The 14,780-nt window shown below is 39.4% G+C and overlaps 1 protein-coding gene across 1 annotated transcript in view; it reads left to right on the top strand.

Moving 5' to 3' along the window:
- The window catches only part of LOC139735917 (phospholipid-transporting ATPase ABCA1-like), a gene marked incomplete at its 5' end in the record, with an annotated part of 56,529 nt that overhangs the window by 21,009 nt on the left and 20,740 nt on the right, over positions 1-14,780 (top strand). Inside the window, 11 exons of the mRNA XM_071646672.1 lie at positions 86-290; positions 928-1,071; positions 1,814-1,997; positions 2,581-2,712; positions 4,219-4,299; positions 5,192-5,388; positions 6,409-6,738; positions 7,190-7,404; positions 8,087-8,226; positions 13,332-13,607; positions 14,268-14,363. Of these exons, the coding sequence (XP_071502773.1) occupies positions 86-290; positions 928-1,071; positions 1,814-1,997; positions 2,581-2,712; positions 4,219-4,299; positions 5,192-5,388; positions 6,409-6,738; positions 7,190-7,404; positions 8,087-8,226; positions 13,332-13,607; positions 14,268-14,363 (2,000 nt within the window). The remainder of the gene's footprint in view (positions 1-85; positions 291-927; positions 1,072-1,813; positions 1,998-2,580; positions 2,713-4,218; positions 4,300-5,191; positions 5,389-6,408; positions 6,739-7,189; positions 7,405-8,086; positions 8,227-13,331; positions 13,608-14,267; positions 14,364-14,780) is intronic.

Raw genomic sequence — 14,780 nt, 5'->3', positions numbered from 1 at the left:
AAAAAGTTTTTGACAAAGTTGACTTCACATATATTTGATTTCCATCTCTCTTCTCCCTCCACCCCATCCCTGTGAATACATACAGGGCCTGTTCTCACCGTCCACCTTCAGCATGGGATGTTTCCTCATCAGCCAGTTTGAGAGCCTGGGCACCCCGGCCGGCTGGGACAACCTCTGGGTGAACCCCCTGGACCAGGAGGTCACCAGCATGGCGCTGGTTCTCATCCTTCTCGCCTGTGATGGCGCCCTCTACTTCCTCCTCGGCTGGTACATCAAGACTCTCTTCCCAGGTACGTGTGCGCCTTTTCACATTTAACCTCTAATGTGACCTGATATATACTTAAAAACTTGTACATGCACAGTGTGGGCAGTCTGCAAGAAAAAAAGAATCAGGTTATTAGTATGACTTGTGTATGAGTACAGCAAGATACTTAATACACTTGCTGACATAATTGTAGATGTGAATTTTCACTTGTCATACAAGAACAGCAATGCAAACGTAACTTGAGTGGATCTATTTAAAGCATTTGGTGTAAAGAGCATTGAACTTTTTCTTTTTTTTTTCTTTCACAATGTTTTGCAGGTAAACCTGTATGACAAAATATACACTTACATGACCATGTTTCTAGCATTCTGCTGATGTTAGGCTTGCTAGGGGTGGTCAAAATGTAGGTAGACAAACAATATATGCATGTATTAATTGTGATGCTGGTATTGTAGCGCTTGAGATACTGTACACAAATACGGCTACACCATGATGTTATCTTTCCAAGTTTACGGTATCCCTGTGTGGTGCAAAACAGAATTATCATTAATCTTTGTTTCCCTTCTTTCCCTGTTTTTGTCTCCATCTCTTCTGTTTATCTGTCTGTCTGTCTGTCTATCTGTCTGTCTGTCTGTCTGTCTCTCCCTCTTGTAAAATCATAGGGAAGTACGGCGTGCCCCGCCCGTGGTACTTCCCCCTGCAGCCCAGCTACTGGTGTCGGTGCTACTGCTCCTCAAAGCGCGACATGACGTACTACATCAACTCGGCCTTCACTGCGGAGTCTGGGATCACACCCACAGTCAAAGGTGAACAGATCAATCGACATTCTACCACTTGCCACTGTCCCCATGACACTTGCCACTGTCCCCATGACACTTGCCACTGTCCCCATGACACTTGCCACTGTCCCCATGACACTTGCCACGGGTATATAATGTATTGAAAATATAACTGGTTTCTCTGTCATAAGTGGTATCCTGAGGACTGTATGTGCAAGGTGTTGAAGAGCTGTGCTTTTACCCTTGGCTACAAAGTGAAGGATGGTACATCTGTAAGTCTTTCAAAAGATAGTCATACAAAGATTATGACAATCTACAAAATGTACGTATGAATTAATAAAAGAGTATGAGAGGAAGATTGCAGTATAGTATAATCTATCAGCTTGTTGAGATAGACTACAATAAGGCTGTTTGCTTATGTTTACATATAGGGAATACAGTTTTGTAATCTAAGAGGGGGGGGGGGGGACATCATTTGACCAGCATACCGTATGACCAGTTTCGCTGCTGATTTTCAGATAAATGAGATAAGAGTGTTCTTTGTATGTCATGAATCAAATCAAATCAAATATGCTGTTTTCTGTTGATTCACAAATCCATTCAAGGATAAATGGGTAGTAGAAAGTTATTGTCTACTGGTACAACACATCTCAAGTTGTCCAGATCAGCATACAGAGAATTTGAAGTGGAATCAAATTTTAGGAAATGAAGGAGGATCGGTAAGATTTTGGTAGTCGTTACAATACGAGCCCCTCCATCCATGCTCCAGGATCGGCCGTGGAGGAAGAACCGTCCGCACTTCCCCTGGGCGTGGCCATCAAGAACCTGACCAAGATCTACCGCTCCTGTTGCCGTGACGAGAAGGTTGCCGTGGACAACCTGACCCTGAACTTCTTCGAGGGGCAGGTGACGGCACTGCTGGGACACAATGGGGCGGGCAAGACTACCACCATGTAAGTTTGGATTTGAGATGAATAGCCCCGAGATGGGTTTCCTTCTTTAATCCCCATCCACATTCTTTAATGAGGTTTCTTTAACCCGTTGAGGACAAACCGAGTTTGCTATGTATAACACACATTTTCCGTAGACACCAGCCCGAGTATACTCGAGACTTGTCCTCAAGAGGTTAGAAAAGAAAACTAACCTACACAAAAGAAATGAAATTAAATCAAATAATTTGCATTCCTGATACCTTTTAAAACATGTCTATATTCTTTCCAAATGTCTGATTATTGTTTTACCTTTTTTTTTTTACCTAGTTTTTATATCATATTGAAATTTTTACATTTTTATTTTATAGATATTCATATTTGTATCAGAACCTCAATGCAAATCAGCATACAGATCAAGCTATCTTAAAAAAATATATCTCAGTAGATAAATAAATATTCAGATTCTTGAAATCAGTAATAATCAATGGCGATAAATGAATATTCCTTACAGGCTAAGATTGTAGATTGTGTTCCAAGTCAAATTTTTACTTTGGGATCATGACAATTGCCTTTGCTGCTTTTCTTCCGTTCATCTCTCCCATAGTAACATCATCACCGGCCTGTTCTCAGCCTCCTCAGGAGAGGTCCTCCTCCAAGGTCTGAATATCGCCAAGAAGACCCGTGCGACCAGGAAGAATCTTGGTGTCTGCGTCCAGCACAATGCTCTATACGAGGAGTGAGTGATGCGAAGTTGCCCACTGTTGCTTTATGGCAGTATATTTTCCTCTCTTTTAAGGGGGCCAAACATGCTTGCAGGTAGCATAGAAAGTACAATGTACCTTTTCTGCCAAATTGTATTACTACACCATGTCTATTGCAGGAGAGATAAAATATACTGTTTTTCCCTATCAAAATACAAATATGTGCTCTCAGAATACTGCAATGCTGTTAATATGGGTTGGCATTCCTGGCGATGATGTAGCGACCCAGCTTTGATGCTGCATACCCATGTTCCCTGTACCTTGCAGCAATATTTAATGAACCTTCTGTTCACGGAATTATCACCCACAGCTTGGCGTTATCAGTAATTGGAGAGATGAAAACCTGCTCTGATGTACTGTAGTGTTTTGCCAGTCCCTTTCAATCACCATTGTGATGACTGGAATTAAGAGGATGATATGAGATGCTATCTACTGAGAGTGGTTTCCAAGACAACTGCATCAATTTGATGAAGACAGCATCCCAGTTAATATGTTGATTAGGGAACAAAACAGAGCTAGGAAAGACTTTCACCACCTTGCAATGGCTGCATTAAAGGACAAGTTCACCTTCATATACATGTACATGTGGATTGAGTGAAGGCAACAATGTTAGTAGAACACATCAGTGAAAGTTTGGGGGAAATCCGACAATCCGTTCAAAAGTAATGAATTTTTAAAATATCTGTACAATCACTGCTGGAGGAGAAGACTACTACAGTGCATGATGTCACATGCGTACAACGATATAAGGAAAATAAAAAAAGAATTGCACAAAACTTGACTTTTTGAAAAAAGTGCACATTTCCTCGACTTGTTACTGACTTATGTTAGGGGTAATATTATTCCCCCTGACTTCTGAAAGAGAGAAGTCGAGTGTTCTTTTATGAGAAAAGTGAGAATATCTTGAGTTTTCTTTATACTTTCTTAATAGTTGTACTCATATGACATCACAAGCTATAGTAGTCTTCTCATCCAGCCGTGACTGAGCAGAAACTTCAAAAATTCATAACTTTTGAACAGATTGTCCGATTTTCTTCAAATTCTCATTGATGTGTTCTACTAATATTGCTGCATTCACTCAACCCACATGTCTATGAAGGTGAACTTGTCCTTTAATCTTTTCATGACTTTTGCTCTGCGATTTCCACTATAACTTGACAGCAAATTTGTGAGGTTGGGACACACAGTTCTTGAGTCACGTTACAATAATCGATCACACATCAATCAAATTGTGCATATTTTGCTTTAACTTTAACGGAAGTACACCATGTACAGTAGAGCAACTAGAGAATACATGGCAATGTTTAATGTGACAATTCTGAAGTTCAAAACCACTCATGTGTATGCATGCCATGGTTCCTTGACAATAGTTTCTGATTTGCCAAAATCTGGAAATGAGCATCACCTACAGTACCTGTAACGTAGTGTTCTTCACAAGTGAATTCATATCACACATGTATTTTCTTTCTGTACATTTTAAGCCTGACGGTTAGAGAACACATGATAATGGCTGGCCGTGTGAAGAGTCTGTCTGGGCGAAAACTTGACGACGACATCTATGAGTAAGTTTCAAAGCGCTGCCTCCTTTGTAACCCATTTGAGATGAATCCTGAGTACACTCGGGCATGTGTCTTTGGAAGTGTGTGTTAGAGCAAAATCAGCACGTCTTCAACAGGTTCACACTCTGATATTTTATCTTGTTGATCCTTTTAAGGGCAATTTAATTTTGCCATGAAACCATTTTCCGGGTATAACCCAGCAATAGGACTAATGCCATTTTAAGTGGCGTAGTAGAAAAACAACAGCTTATTTAATCAGCCTTGCATTTCCAGTGCTTGCCAACTTCTAGCTGTTAGTGGAGAAATACAAAATGTACTTGTATGTGCACTTCGTTTTAATGCTATCACACACTGTACTTTCAAACAAGGTAATAAGCATCATTCAGATCTTACACTGTATTTCTAAGTCTTACATGTATGTCAAACTCTGAATGTCAGCCAGTTTACACAAAAGTGCTTATAAATACATGTAGAATAAACATGCACAGTCACTCTTACTAAAAACCTTTGATATTACATTGTACACCTGTATAAGCAAGGTCTGATGGCTAAATTGTACAAGATGTATGCACATGTGAGAGAAGGGGGCGGGGAAGGAGAATGCTACCACGTAATGTCAGATTGTGAGCTTAATTTGAAAAGATATCAATATATGTTGATTGCTTTAAGCATTTATCAACTTAGTTTGTAATATGAAGGAAGTAATGTCTTATTACAAATACACATATCTCAAATTCTTTTAGTCTTCTATTTTTCTCTTCATTCATATAATATTGAATAGTAGTTATTGGCCCATGTTATTTCTTAGTGTATTTTTGTATTTCATGAGTGAAATAAGCTGAACTGATATGATATGGGAGAAGATAACAGTAACAATTTAATGCCTTGCACACAGCCTCCTGGAAGACGTGGGCTTACTGAAGAAGTCTGAGCAGCGGGTCAAGAATCTCTCCGGCGGGATGAAGCGCAAGCTCTCCGTCGCCATGGCGCTGGTGGGCGACTCCAAGGTGGTCATCCTGGATGAACCCACCAGTGGGGTGGACCCCCATGCCAGGCGGGCCATCTGGAATCTCATTATGAAGCACAAGACAGGTATAGTAAAATTTGAAATTTTTGCAGTGTGGAGGTGTTTGCACAAGACGAAAAAAGCACAAAAATAAGAGAATGCAATTTTTTTCGCTTGTTATTTGTAACACTAGTATTTGTTTGGACCTCACAGAATGGAAAAACAAAACAAAACAAAACATGCAAACTTCATCATACCAAAGTTATGGTGAAAAATCACTCGTGCAAAAATTTCTGATTTCGTAGCATACAGTTGTACAGCCATGAAAAAAGAAAGAAGAGAGAGATGAGGGGGTGGATTGTGATAATTGCTCAGAGATGGGTAGAAGAGAAATCTTGAATAAGTGATGGAAGGTGAAATAGAATTGAGCTTAAACTCTAGTTCTTTGCATTGTGTACTGAAGTTGAGATTTCCTGTAAACAACTGCAAATGTAGGAAATTTGCACAATACAGAATATGGAACTCTTGGCATGGAACTTTCATATATAAACAAACAGGTGTATTTTTTTTCTCTTTTCCAAACAAACAACTTTGTTTATAGATTTTCACTATGTTTATGTGAAGGCAGAAACGTACATGTTAACAAAAAGCCACACACACACACACACAAAATATTAAAGCACTGAGATATTTGTCACGATCCTAAATGAAAAGAATGCTCTTCTTTTCTTGCCAATCTATCTAGAACTTGTTTCTCATCAATAGATTCTCACAAATTTAAGGTGAAGGCAGAAGCTTTTGTTTTAGAAAAAAAAGCAAAAACAATTTACAACACTGTACAGGAACAATAAATATCAAGATATTCATCACAACCCTTGTACATGTATGTGAAAAGAATGGTCTTTGTTTCTTGTCAACCTGCCATGTTTTCTTGATATCTACAATTAACTAATCTTTAGTGAAGCAGAATAGATGAATAGAATCATAAAAGTTTAGGAATATCACACAAGCCCAAAATGTCAGTGTCCTTGGCACTGACAAATGAGTTTGCTAAATCATCCGAACTTATGAGGTTACCCCTCAACTAACTTTCCCCTCCTCCCAAGGACGCACCATCATCCTCTGCACCCACTTCATGGACGAGGCCGACATCCTCGGCGACCGCATTGCCATCCTGGACCGTGGCCACCTGCGCTGCTGCGGCTCGCCAGGCTTCCTCAAGTCCAGCTTCAGCAGCGGCTACCGGCTCAGCTTGGCCAAGGAGGTGCCCAGCACCAGCAGCACCCCTACCAGCATCCGCAAGGGAGGCAGGGGCGGGGCAGCCACGCCCGACGACCAGGCGAATCACGGCGCCGTGCCAAACATCTACGACACCATGAAGCGTGACGAGGAGAGTGATCGGGCCAGCTCGTCTAGTGGAATAGCAACAGATCCAGGTCTGTACTACAGCCACTCCTCTTGTCTTTCTACACCCCCTCTCTTTTGTTCATTCATTTGCAGTGACTAAAAATCATCTAAACTGGCTATGCTTGTTATTCAATATACTCCATAGGCACGGCTTGATTCATGTTTAGGTGGCGGCACAGCAAATTCATGTACACTGATGTAAGTTGCTCCCGTGTACAATTGTGCTACCATAATACAAAATGGATATTTGTCAGACAAATTGATTCATGTTTTATGGCTGCAAATGTAGCATGTCCTTTCAATGAACATACAGTGTATATGATATTGAGATATAAGGTTATGTTCAGAAATTTAAAGCCAATTCATGCGCACATCTTGCTGTAGAATCCTAGCTGGGTCCATGTTGTATAATACAAGTGTCAATCTAATAATGTGTGGAAGCATGGCTTTGTAACTAGCCGTCTCCCCTCATCCAAACAGGTTCGCTGTGCGACACATCCCAGGTCACAGAGTTCATCAAGACCCGCATCCCATCCGCCCAGCTCCAGGAAGACATCGGCACGGAGCTGATCTTCTCGCTGCCCGTGGACAACGGCGAGCGGCAGCGGTTCCAGGAACTCTTTTGGGACCTGGATGAGAACATGGCGACCCTCCATGTGAAGAGCTACGGCATCTCAGATACCACGCTGAAAGAGGTAAGTCAGATAATTGATTTATTAGTTGACGGAGTGATGAATTCATTGATTGGGTTTATTGATATGAAACCTCATTGTGGCCAGTTAGTGACTTGCAATATCTTCTACAGACTCAGGAGCATGATATGGATTGATATGTGACATAACAAATTCATATCAATAACTATTTCTTTCTTTATTACTTAAGTTAACAGCAACTACATTGATGGATTAGAACTGCCCATAAACAAAACTTTGTTTTGTCCAACATGTTCATATCCTAGCATTTACAGTACTACATCTGTTACTCCTGCTCCATTAGACCTTCAACAGATTGCACTTTTGGTTGCTTAACCATGTTTCATATGTTGTATTACGCACAACAGTGCTTTCTCTGTATGACACATTCTTTGGCTAGTTTGTAGTTGGATCACTGCACATAATGCAGAGATGTGTTCGTGCTGTACTTTTTATGTTTATTGGTGAACTCTTTGAACCATACATTGAGTAGATTGATGGGGAAAAAAAATGTATATGAGTAGAAAAATGTTTATGACTGATACAAACTCCCAAATTGTAGCGAGCAGTCATCACAACTGGTGATGTACGAGTACAGTACTGTAGCTACACATGCATTCTACATGTATATTGATGAGGACCTGGTTCTGAATTTGATACCATCCCTTGCTCTGTCCAACGACAGGTGTTCCTGAAGGTCTCCACAGAACGTTCCCGAGAAGGTACCGTTTCAGAGCCCGCAGGCACCGAGAACTGGACGGTCAGATCCTCGGCGACCAGTGAATTCCAGCTGTCCACCGGGGTGTCCAAAGGTGAGACCACCTTGCTGTTCAGGCAAAAACAACCAGTGATATCAAAACAAATCAAAACATGAAAAGACCAAACTTGGTTCTGCCTCCCAGCCATCTGCATCCCTTACCCTCACTCCACCCCTCCATGCAATGCAGCATCCAAAAGTGTGCAGCCTCACACTAGCAGCACCAGCTGTGATGGTTGCTTAACCCTTGTAGGCTCCTTGCCCTGCTAGTGTAGGTGCCTAAAGTGTACAAGATGTAGGTGTGCAAAAACACACCTGTAGGCATCATCTTGTAAGGTGTGGTAGTAGATGGAGATAATCCATACACCCCTAATCAAGTGTTTCCGCGTAACGCTCCAACAGGCTACTGACAAAATTGCCCCGCTTGTCAAATGCTGTCCTTGTGGGCAACGCTCCTCGTTATACAATTGTATGTTGATGTTTGCACAAGTCTTGCATTGTAATTCTCTCTCTCTTGTAATGCTACTAAGAAATGAAAGCTGGCCTTAACTAAGAAGGCTGTATATACACAGTAGATTGTATATTCCTGTTTTGTTTTTGCTTTTTCTTCCAAGGTTGATTGCTCTATGTTAGTGACTGTCCTTGTTACTCACCACAAACGATACAAATTATGAATGCTATATACATGTATGATACCAGTATGGTGTTTTGGTTGACACTTTTACCCTGTGCTTCATATTGAAGTTGAAGTTGAAGAAAAAAAAAAGGTATTTATTGGTCAGAGTCAATGACAAGAAGAAAAATAAAGCAAAAAAAATCAAAGAGAAATTTGATACTCGATGGCATTATCAACCCACCAAAATACTGCTTCAGCTGTCAGTGGGAAAGTGGATCACTAACCACATGTACATTATAACCTGCTTTTCAAACATAGTGTATGATATTACATGTTGACCATTTAGTCAAACTTTCTACATGTAACACTTGGATTATCCTGTTTGCTACAGATTAATAGCATGTTAACTATTTTGTGTTGTTTGGTAATATATCTTTCACAGGAGTAACCAAAGGTAGGTATTGTTCAGCTCTCTAGATGTGCACTCATCTGACTTTTTTTTTTTTGACAACTATACATGTATGTCTTTCTATTTCCCTCTGTAGAAAGAGACATTCTTTCACTAGGAAAAAGTGTGCACACAATTGATAAGGCTGCCAGCCCATCATTTCTACATTAGTATCATTGGCATGTGTGCATCAGAAAACTTTGGTGCACCACCCATATTTTCCATTTTCTTTTGTGATCCTGCATGATTCAGTCACCCTCACCCTGTGTAGACTTCTTCTACTGTCACCTCCTCTCTGTTGAATACTTCTCCCATGCCATGAAAATTCACAGCCTTTTTTTTTTTCTACTTCTCCATTTCCATTGTGATTCTTTGTTTTGGCTTGTGAGATTTTGTTACTTTTCGTGTGATGGGACAAATGGGCCCGAATTCACGAAGACCATGGGCGCCAAGTGTAGCATGGAATATTTCGTTACGAAATGAGTCATTATATTGATGAAATGACTATTTCATTAACGAAATTATCATTTTGTCAATGAAATCTTCATTTTGTTATGAAATGTTGTCATTTTGTTACAAAATAATCATTTTGTCGACAAAATGACTGATTTTGTAACGAAATATTCCATGCAAAACTTAGCGCCCCATGGTCTTTGTCCTTGGTTTAAACCATGGACAAAATTGTACTACCTTTGTGAATTCAGGCCATGGTGTTTTTCCTGCACTTACGTGGGCATGACAAGAAACAAATTTAAAACCCTAATCAACATGATCACTTTCCGTGTGCAAGCACATCTAATGTACGTACAGCATGTAACCAATGCATGTGTCTAATTGCAGTTTCATAGTGTCTCGTAGCTTCTAAACAATGTCTTGTCTATCTGCTTCAAAGTCAATTTGATAAAAATGTACTAAGCTGACAACACCTATGATGTGATACATGTACATTGTAGCTCACCTTTTAAGATTATTTTTCCTTAAAAATATGTTATCATTCTAAAAGTTATATGTACGGTTGTTCTAAAAATTATTGTATTATTTCTTCTTTACACACTGACAGCAGACAACACATTTGTTCTGGAACCCACGGGTTGGTGCTCACACAGTTTTGATATTATGCAATTTTTTGCCATCTGCTTGCGTCCATTGTAGTCATTGCTCCGCTGCAAGACTTGCGCAATGTTTCTGGCAGTTCAGAGCAGTTTACACCCAAGAGAATATTGAATCACTAAATGATTTGTTTTTTCTTTTTAGTTTGAAGGGGATTTAGAGCAAACAACTGTAATTGTTACACATTCTACTTCTATGTATCATAATTACTGCAAGGGGACAAAAATGTCAGATCAAATTACACAAAGAAAAGTTGTGCAAAATGATGTGTGTCAAGTTAACTATTGCAGATTTGGGAAGATAATCTCTGGAATACAATTATAGGATGCAACATGATAGAGATTATGGCATAATCTTTGAAAGTGTGCAAATGAACTAATCTTTAATTGCAACAATAAAAATGCTGCACTTCTATCATTTCTGTGACCCACAGGGGAAAGTGTCAGATAGTGAAAGTAGATAAAGGGTTCTTTTTGGGTCTGTTAATGCTATAGTTATTGTTTTCCTTTCATATATAGCTTACTTTATATTGATATGACATTAAAAGTCGTAATCTGGCTGACTAATTTAGTTGATTATGAGTGGAAGGTAAATCGTTGAATCTGTGATTCACTGTCTGAGGACAAATATTTGTGTTCTGTTTGGGTGTAAACTACGTCTCAAATCAAAGGCTCAAATATCATAAGGCTTCAATATTGATATGAAATGCCCATCATTCATTGCTCATCTAGCTATGGAATAAAAGCAACAACAACAAAAACTCAACATAGTCAATATCAAACACTCCTAGAAATTCATGTGTCATGTGCGTGCAATTTCTTTCAAATTCAAATCCGCCTGCCACATGCATTCAATGATTTTATGTCGTGTAGATGTCGTGCTAATAATGCTACCTTTAAAACGTGAGTTTCATTGCAGTAAAGACCTAGATTTTAGTGGCATTCATGATAATATTAAAGACTTAGAGAAAAGAACTCTGGAAAGGCTTCTTTAAAAACATCGTCATTGTTATACACTGTACAAAATTGTAGTTACTGATGCATGAAACTATATTTGAGAGAATTTCTGCCAAGATTTTAGTGGTGTCTTGGAACATGTACCTTACCACCTGCTGTCTGCGATCTTGCAGGATGGTTTGAATGGTTCTATTTCTTAGCAATTCAGCTTCCATGATATCTACATACTGTAATGTGAAGCAACTTGGCAAGTCCAATGTGTTTGTATGTATGTGTGTACAAGATACACACATGTACACTCACAAAAAAAGACCTGTACAATTCCATTTTTCTCAGGAAAAAAAAAATAATTGGCTTACTATTTGGCATCCATGCTGAACTGTGTCAGTTTGGATGCTTTAATGCAAACTTGTCACAAATTTCAAGAAATTTAGAAAATCAAGAAATTGTTATTGTAATACTATTGTAGACCATCTAATTAAAATCATTTTGTGCACTGTATCTCTTTTTCATTAATGACCTATGACATGTGAGATGATAATTTGCTGAGTTACATGTATTTGATACATTGTACATATGTATCTCTGTTGACGACCAGTGCTGATGTGACCCTTAAATTCTTGCGGAGATTTTTTATTCTAACAGTGGCGATGCATCCATGTGCAAGAATGTGATTTTGCAGTTGTAACATTTCACATTTCCCATTCATGTGGCTCTAGTGGGGACTAATAATTCTATTTTAAGATGCATCCAGTTTAAGTTTGATGGAGTTTAGCATTTACTTTTTGTTTCAGGATATCATTCATCCTATGCAAGAGTGATCATTTTTATGTTGTCAGTTTACAGCATATCACATAATAACAGTGCAGCCCCAGTCCATCTCCTTCAAAGCAAGCCTGTCATGTTTGTGTATATCTTTGTGTACGTCTTTGTGTGATTGACTCTCATCCATTCGTGCTAACATTGTGATAATTATATGTCATCCTTTCATCTTCCCTTCATCTCACTGCTGTCGTGTCATCCACCTCTCATCTCATCGTCATCCTGCTCTCCATTCATCTGTCCATCTATCCATCTACTCATCCATCCATTCCTCCATCCATCCATCCATCTATCCATCCACTTATCCTCCCCTCCGATGGTCCATCCATCCATCCATCTATCCATCCACTTATCCTCCCCTCCGATGGTCCATCCATCTTTCCACCCACCCATCCATTCATTATCTGTTCATTCATCAATTTGACCATCTGTCTATCCATCAATCCGTTCATCCTTCCATCCAACCATCCATTCTGTCCTACAATCATCCATCATTCCATTCATTATCCATTTGTTCATTCATCCATTCATCCATCCATCCACCCATCCGTTCATTATCTAATCATTATACATCCATCTACCCATCCCTCCGTCCATTCATTCAACCTCTCATCCATACATCCATCCACAACCCTCCGGCATTGTCCACCCAATTATCCTTTTTTTGTTGCTTACTTACCCTTTAAAAATTTGGTCCATCCCCCATCCATCCACACATTTACTGTACCTACATGTATCAACCCTCATGAAATTGAATGTGTCATCACATTCTGCATGATTATCATCAATTATTAACATGCACATTCCTTTCCAATGCACCCCGTGTTCTGCAATACACACTCACATGGAATGCAATTAATCATTATCATCATCGCCATCATCATCATTGTCATTACTAAAATGCTAACTTTATGATTCTCACCATTATGACCTCAATTTTTCAAACCTTTGCTGTAACAACATCCCTCCTTCACACTTCCCTTATCAATTGCATCAACATTCTTTCGGATGTCAAATTGTGGTGCTCAACTGTATGTTTGTACAACTCCTGTGTCTTGTTTGTCTGTGAAATCTTGCATCCCCCCTAAACAAACAAACAAACAAATCACAAAATGAACCTGAAATAAAAAAACAAATGAATTCATGCTTATGTATTACCAAAAAAAAAATAGATTCACTTCCACCTTACTATAAGCGATGGACTTCAAAACATCCAAAAAGCGGCCCTAATCCCGATTTCTATGGCCATCCCTCTCCTTCCCATCCCCCTCTCCCTCCGATCCGCCGGTCAGCTCTCCAAAAAGTCTGGGGCCTGATCGTCAAGCGTCTCCACTTCGTCCGCCGCGACTGGCGGGGCTTCATCTGGTCTGTGCTCATGCCTGTCACACTGGTGGCACTGGCCGTCGGATTCGCCCAGCTCAGCGAGAACGCCCGGGAAGTCGAGCTCCAGCTCACTCCGACCATGTTCAACAAGCCTGACAGCTACGTCTTCTTCAGGTGAGAGAAGAGATATAGAAAAAAAAAAGAGGAAAGAGAGAAAAATAAGTTAGAGAGGGAGAGAGAAAATAAAAGAGATAGGGATAGATATCTAGAGGGAGAGAGAGAGAATGCCTCATTCACTTAAATGGTAACATCACAAACATGTGTGGTTTACTGAATAAGCCAAAATTGAGCTTACATAAAGTTCCACCACACCCAGTTTTTCATTGATGAAACTTAATGTTTTACATAACTAGTATTTTTTGAAGTGATATTGATATGCAGCATTTTTCAAATTTGCATAACCCCTTGTTTATACAATGTCAAGGTATAAACTGTCTCTACGGGTCCCACTAAATGTAACTAAATAGAAACCTAAAGTTACATGTCATATTGCTTTAGGTTTTTATCTAGTTACATTTAGTGGCATTAAGAGAGAGTTTTACTTCCAAACTCTTTAGCCCTCTATTTTATTGTCTCAATGTCAACATACACGTAGTACAAACTCATAATCTTCAGTCATAATCTCTTTAATGTCTTTTTTCTTATAGCATTTCTCTCATTATCATTTGCACATTGCAAACAAATGTTAGAGACAGTTGGTTCTTTTGCCCAGTTGGTTGCTCTGAGGAGGTTTGACCATACTACTTCTCATTCTTTCCCCACACACCATGGCAGTCATGAGAGCTCCAGCCCTGTGGGAGAGAAGCTGCTGAATGCTCTCCTGGATCCACCAGGTCTAGGAACCACCTGTCTGGAAGATTCAGTCCAGATGTGAGTCTTACAGTAACATGTCTACAGGTTGATGGATTGATAAAAATGATTGATTGGTTAATTGACAGATTGGTTGATTAATCAGTACAACTACAAGGTGTATATTGATTGAATGATTGATCAGGTGACTTACAGATAGGCTGATTGACTCATTGTTTGGATGGCTTGCTGATAAATTGATGGAAACATTGATTGATCATATGTCATGTAGATAGAAAGATTGACTGACAGATTGCTTGATTTATGAATTGATTGATTGATTGATAGATTGATAGATAACTTGATTTATTTAATGATTGAATGATTGATTGATTGATTGATTGATTTATTGATAGATAACTTGAATGATTTAATGATTGACTAATTGATTGATTGATTGATTGATTGATTGATTGATTGATTGATTAAGTGACAATG

The sequence above is a fragment of the Diadema antillarum genome, unplaced genomic scaffold (genome assembly GCF_040938485.1).
Source record: "Diadema antillarum isolate AM-2024a unplaced genomic scaffold, OU_Dant_1.0 seq00000606_RagTag, whole genome shotgun sequence".
Classification (NCBI taxonomy): domain Eukaryota; kingdom Metazoa; phylum Echinodermata; class Echinoidea; order Diadematoida; family Diadematidae; genus Diadema; species Diadema antillarum.
This window is presented reverse-complemented; position numbering and strand designations above follow the sequence as displayed.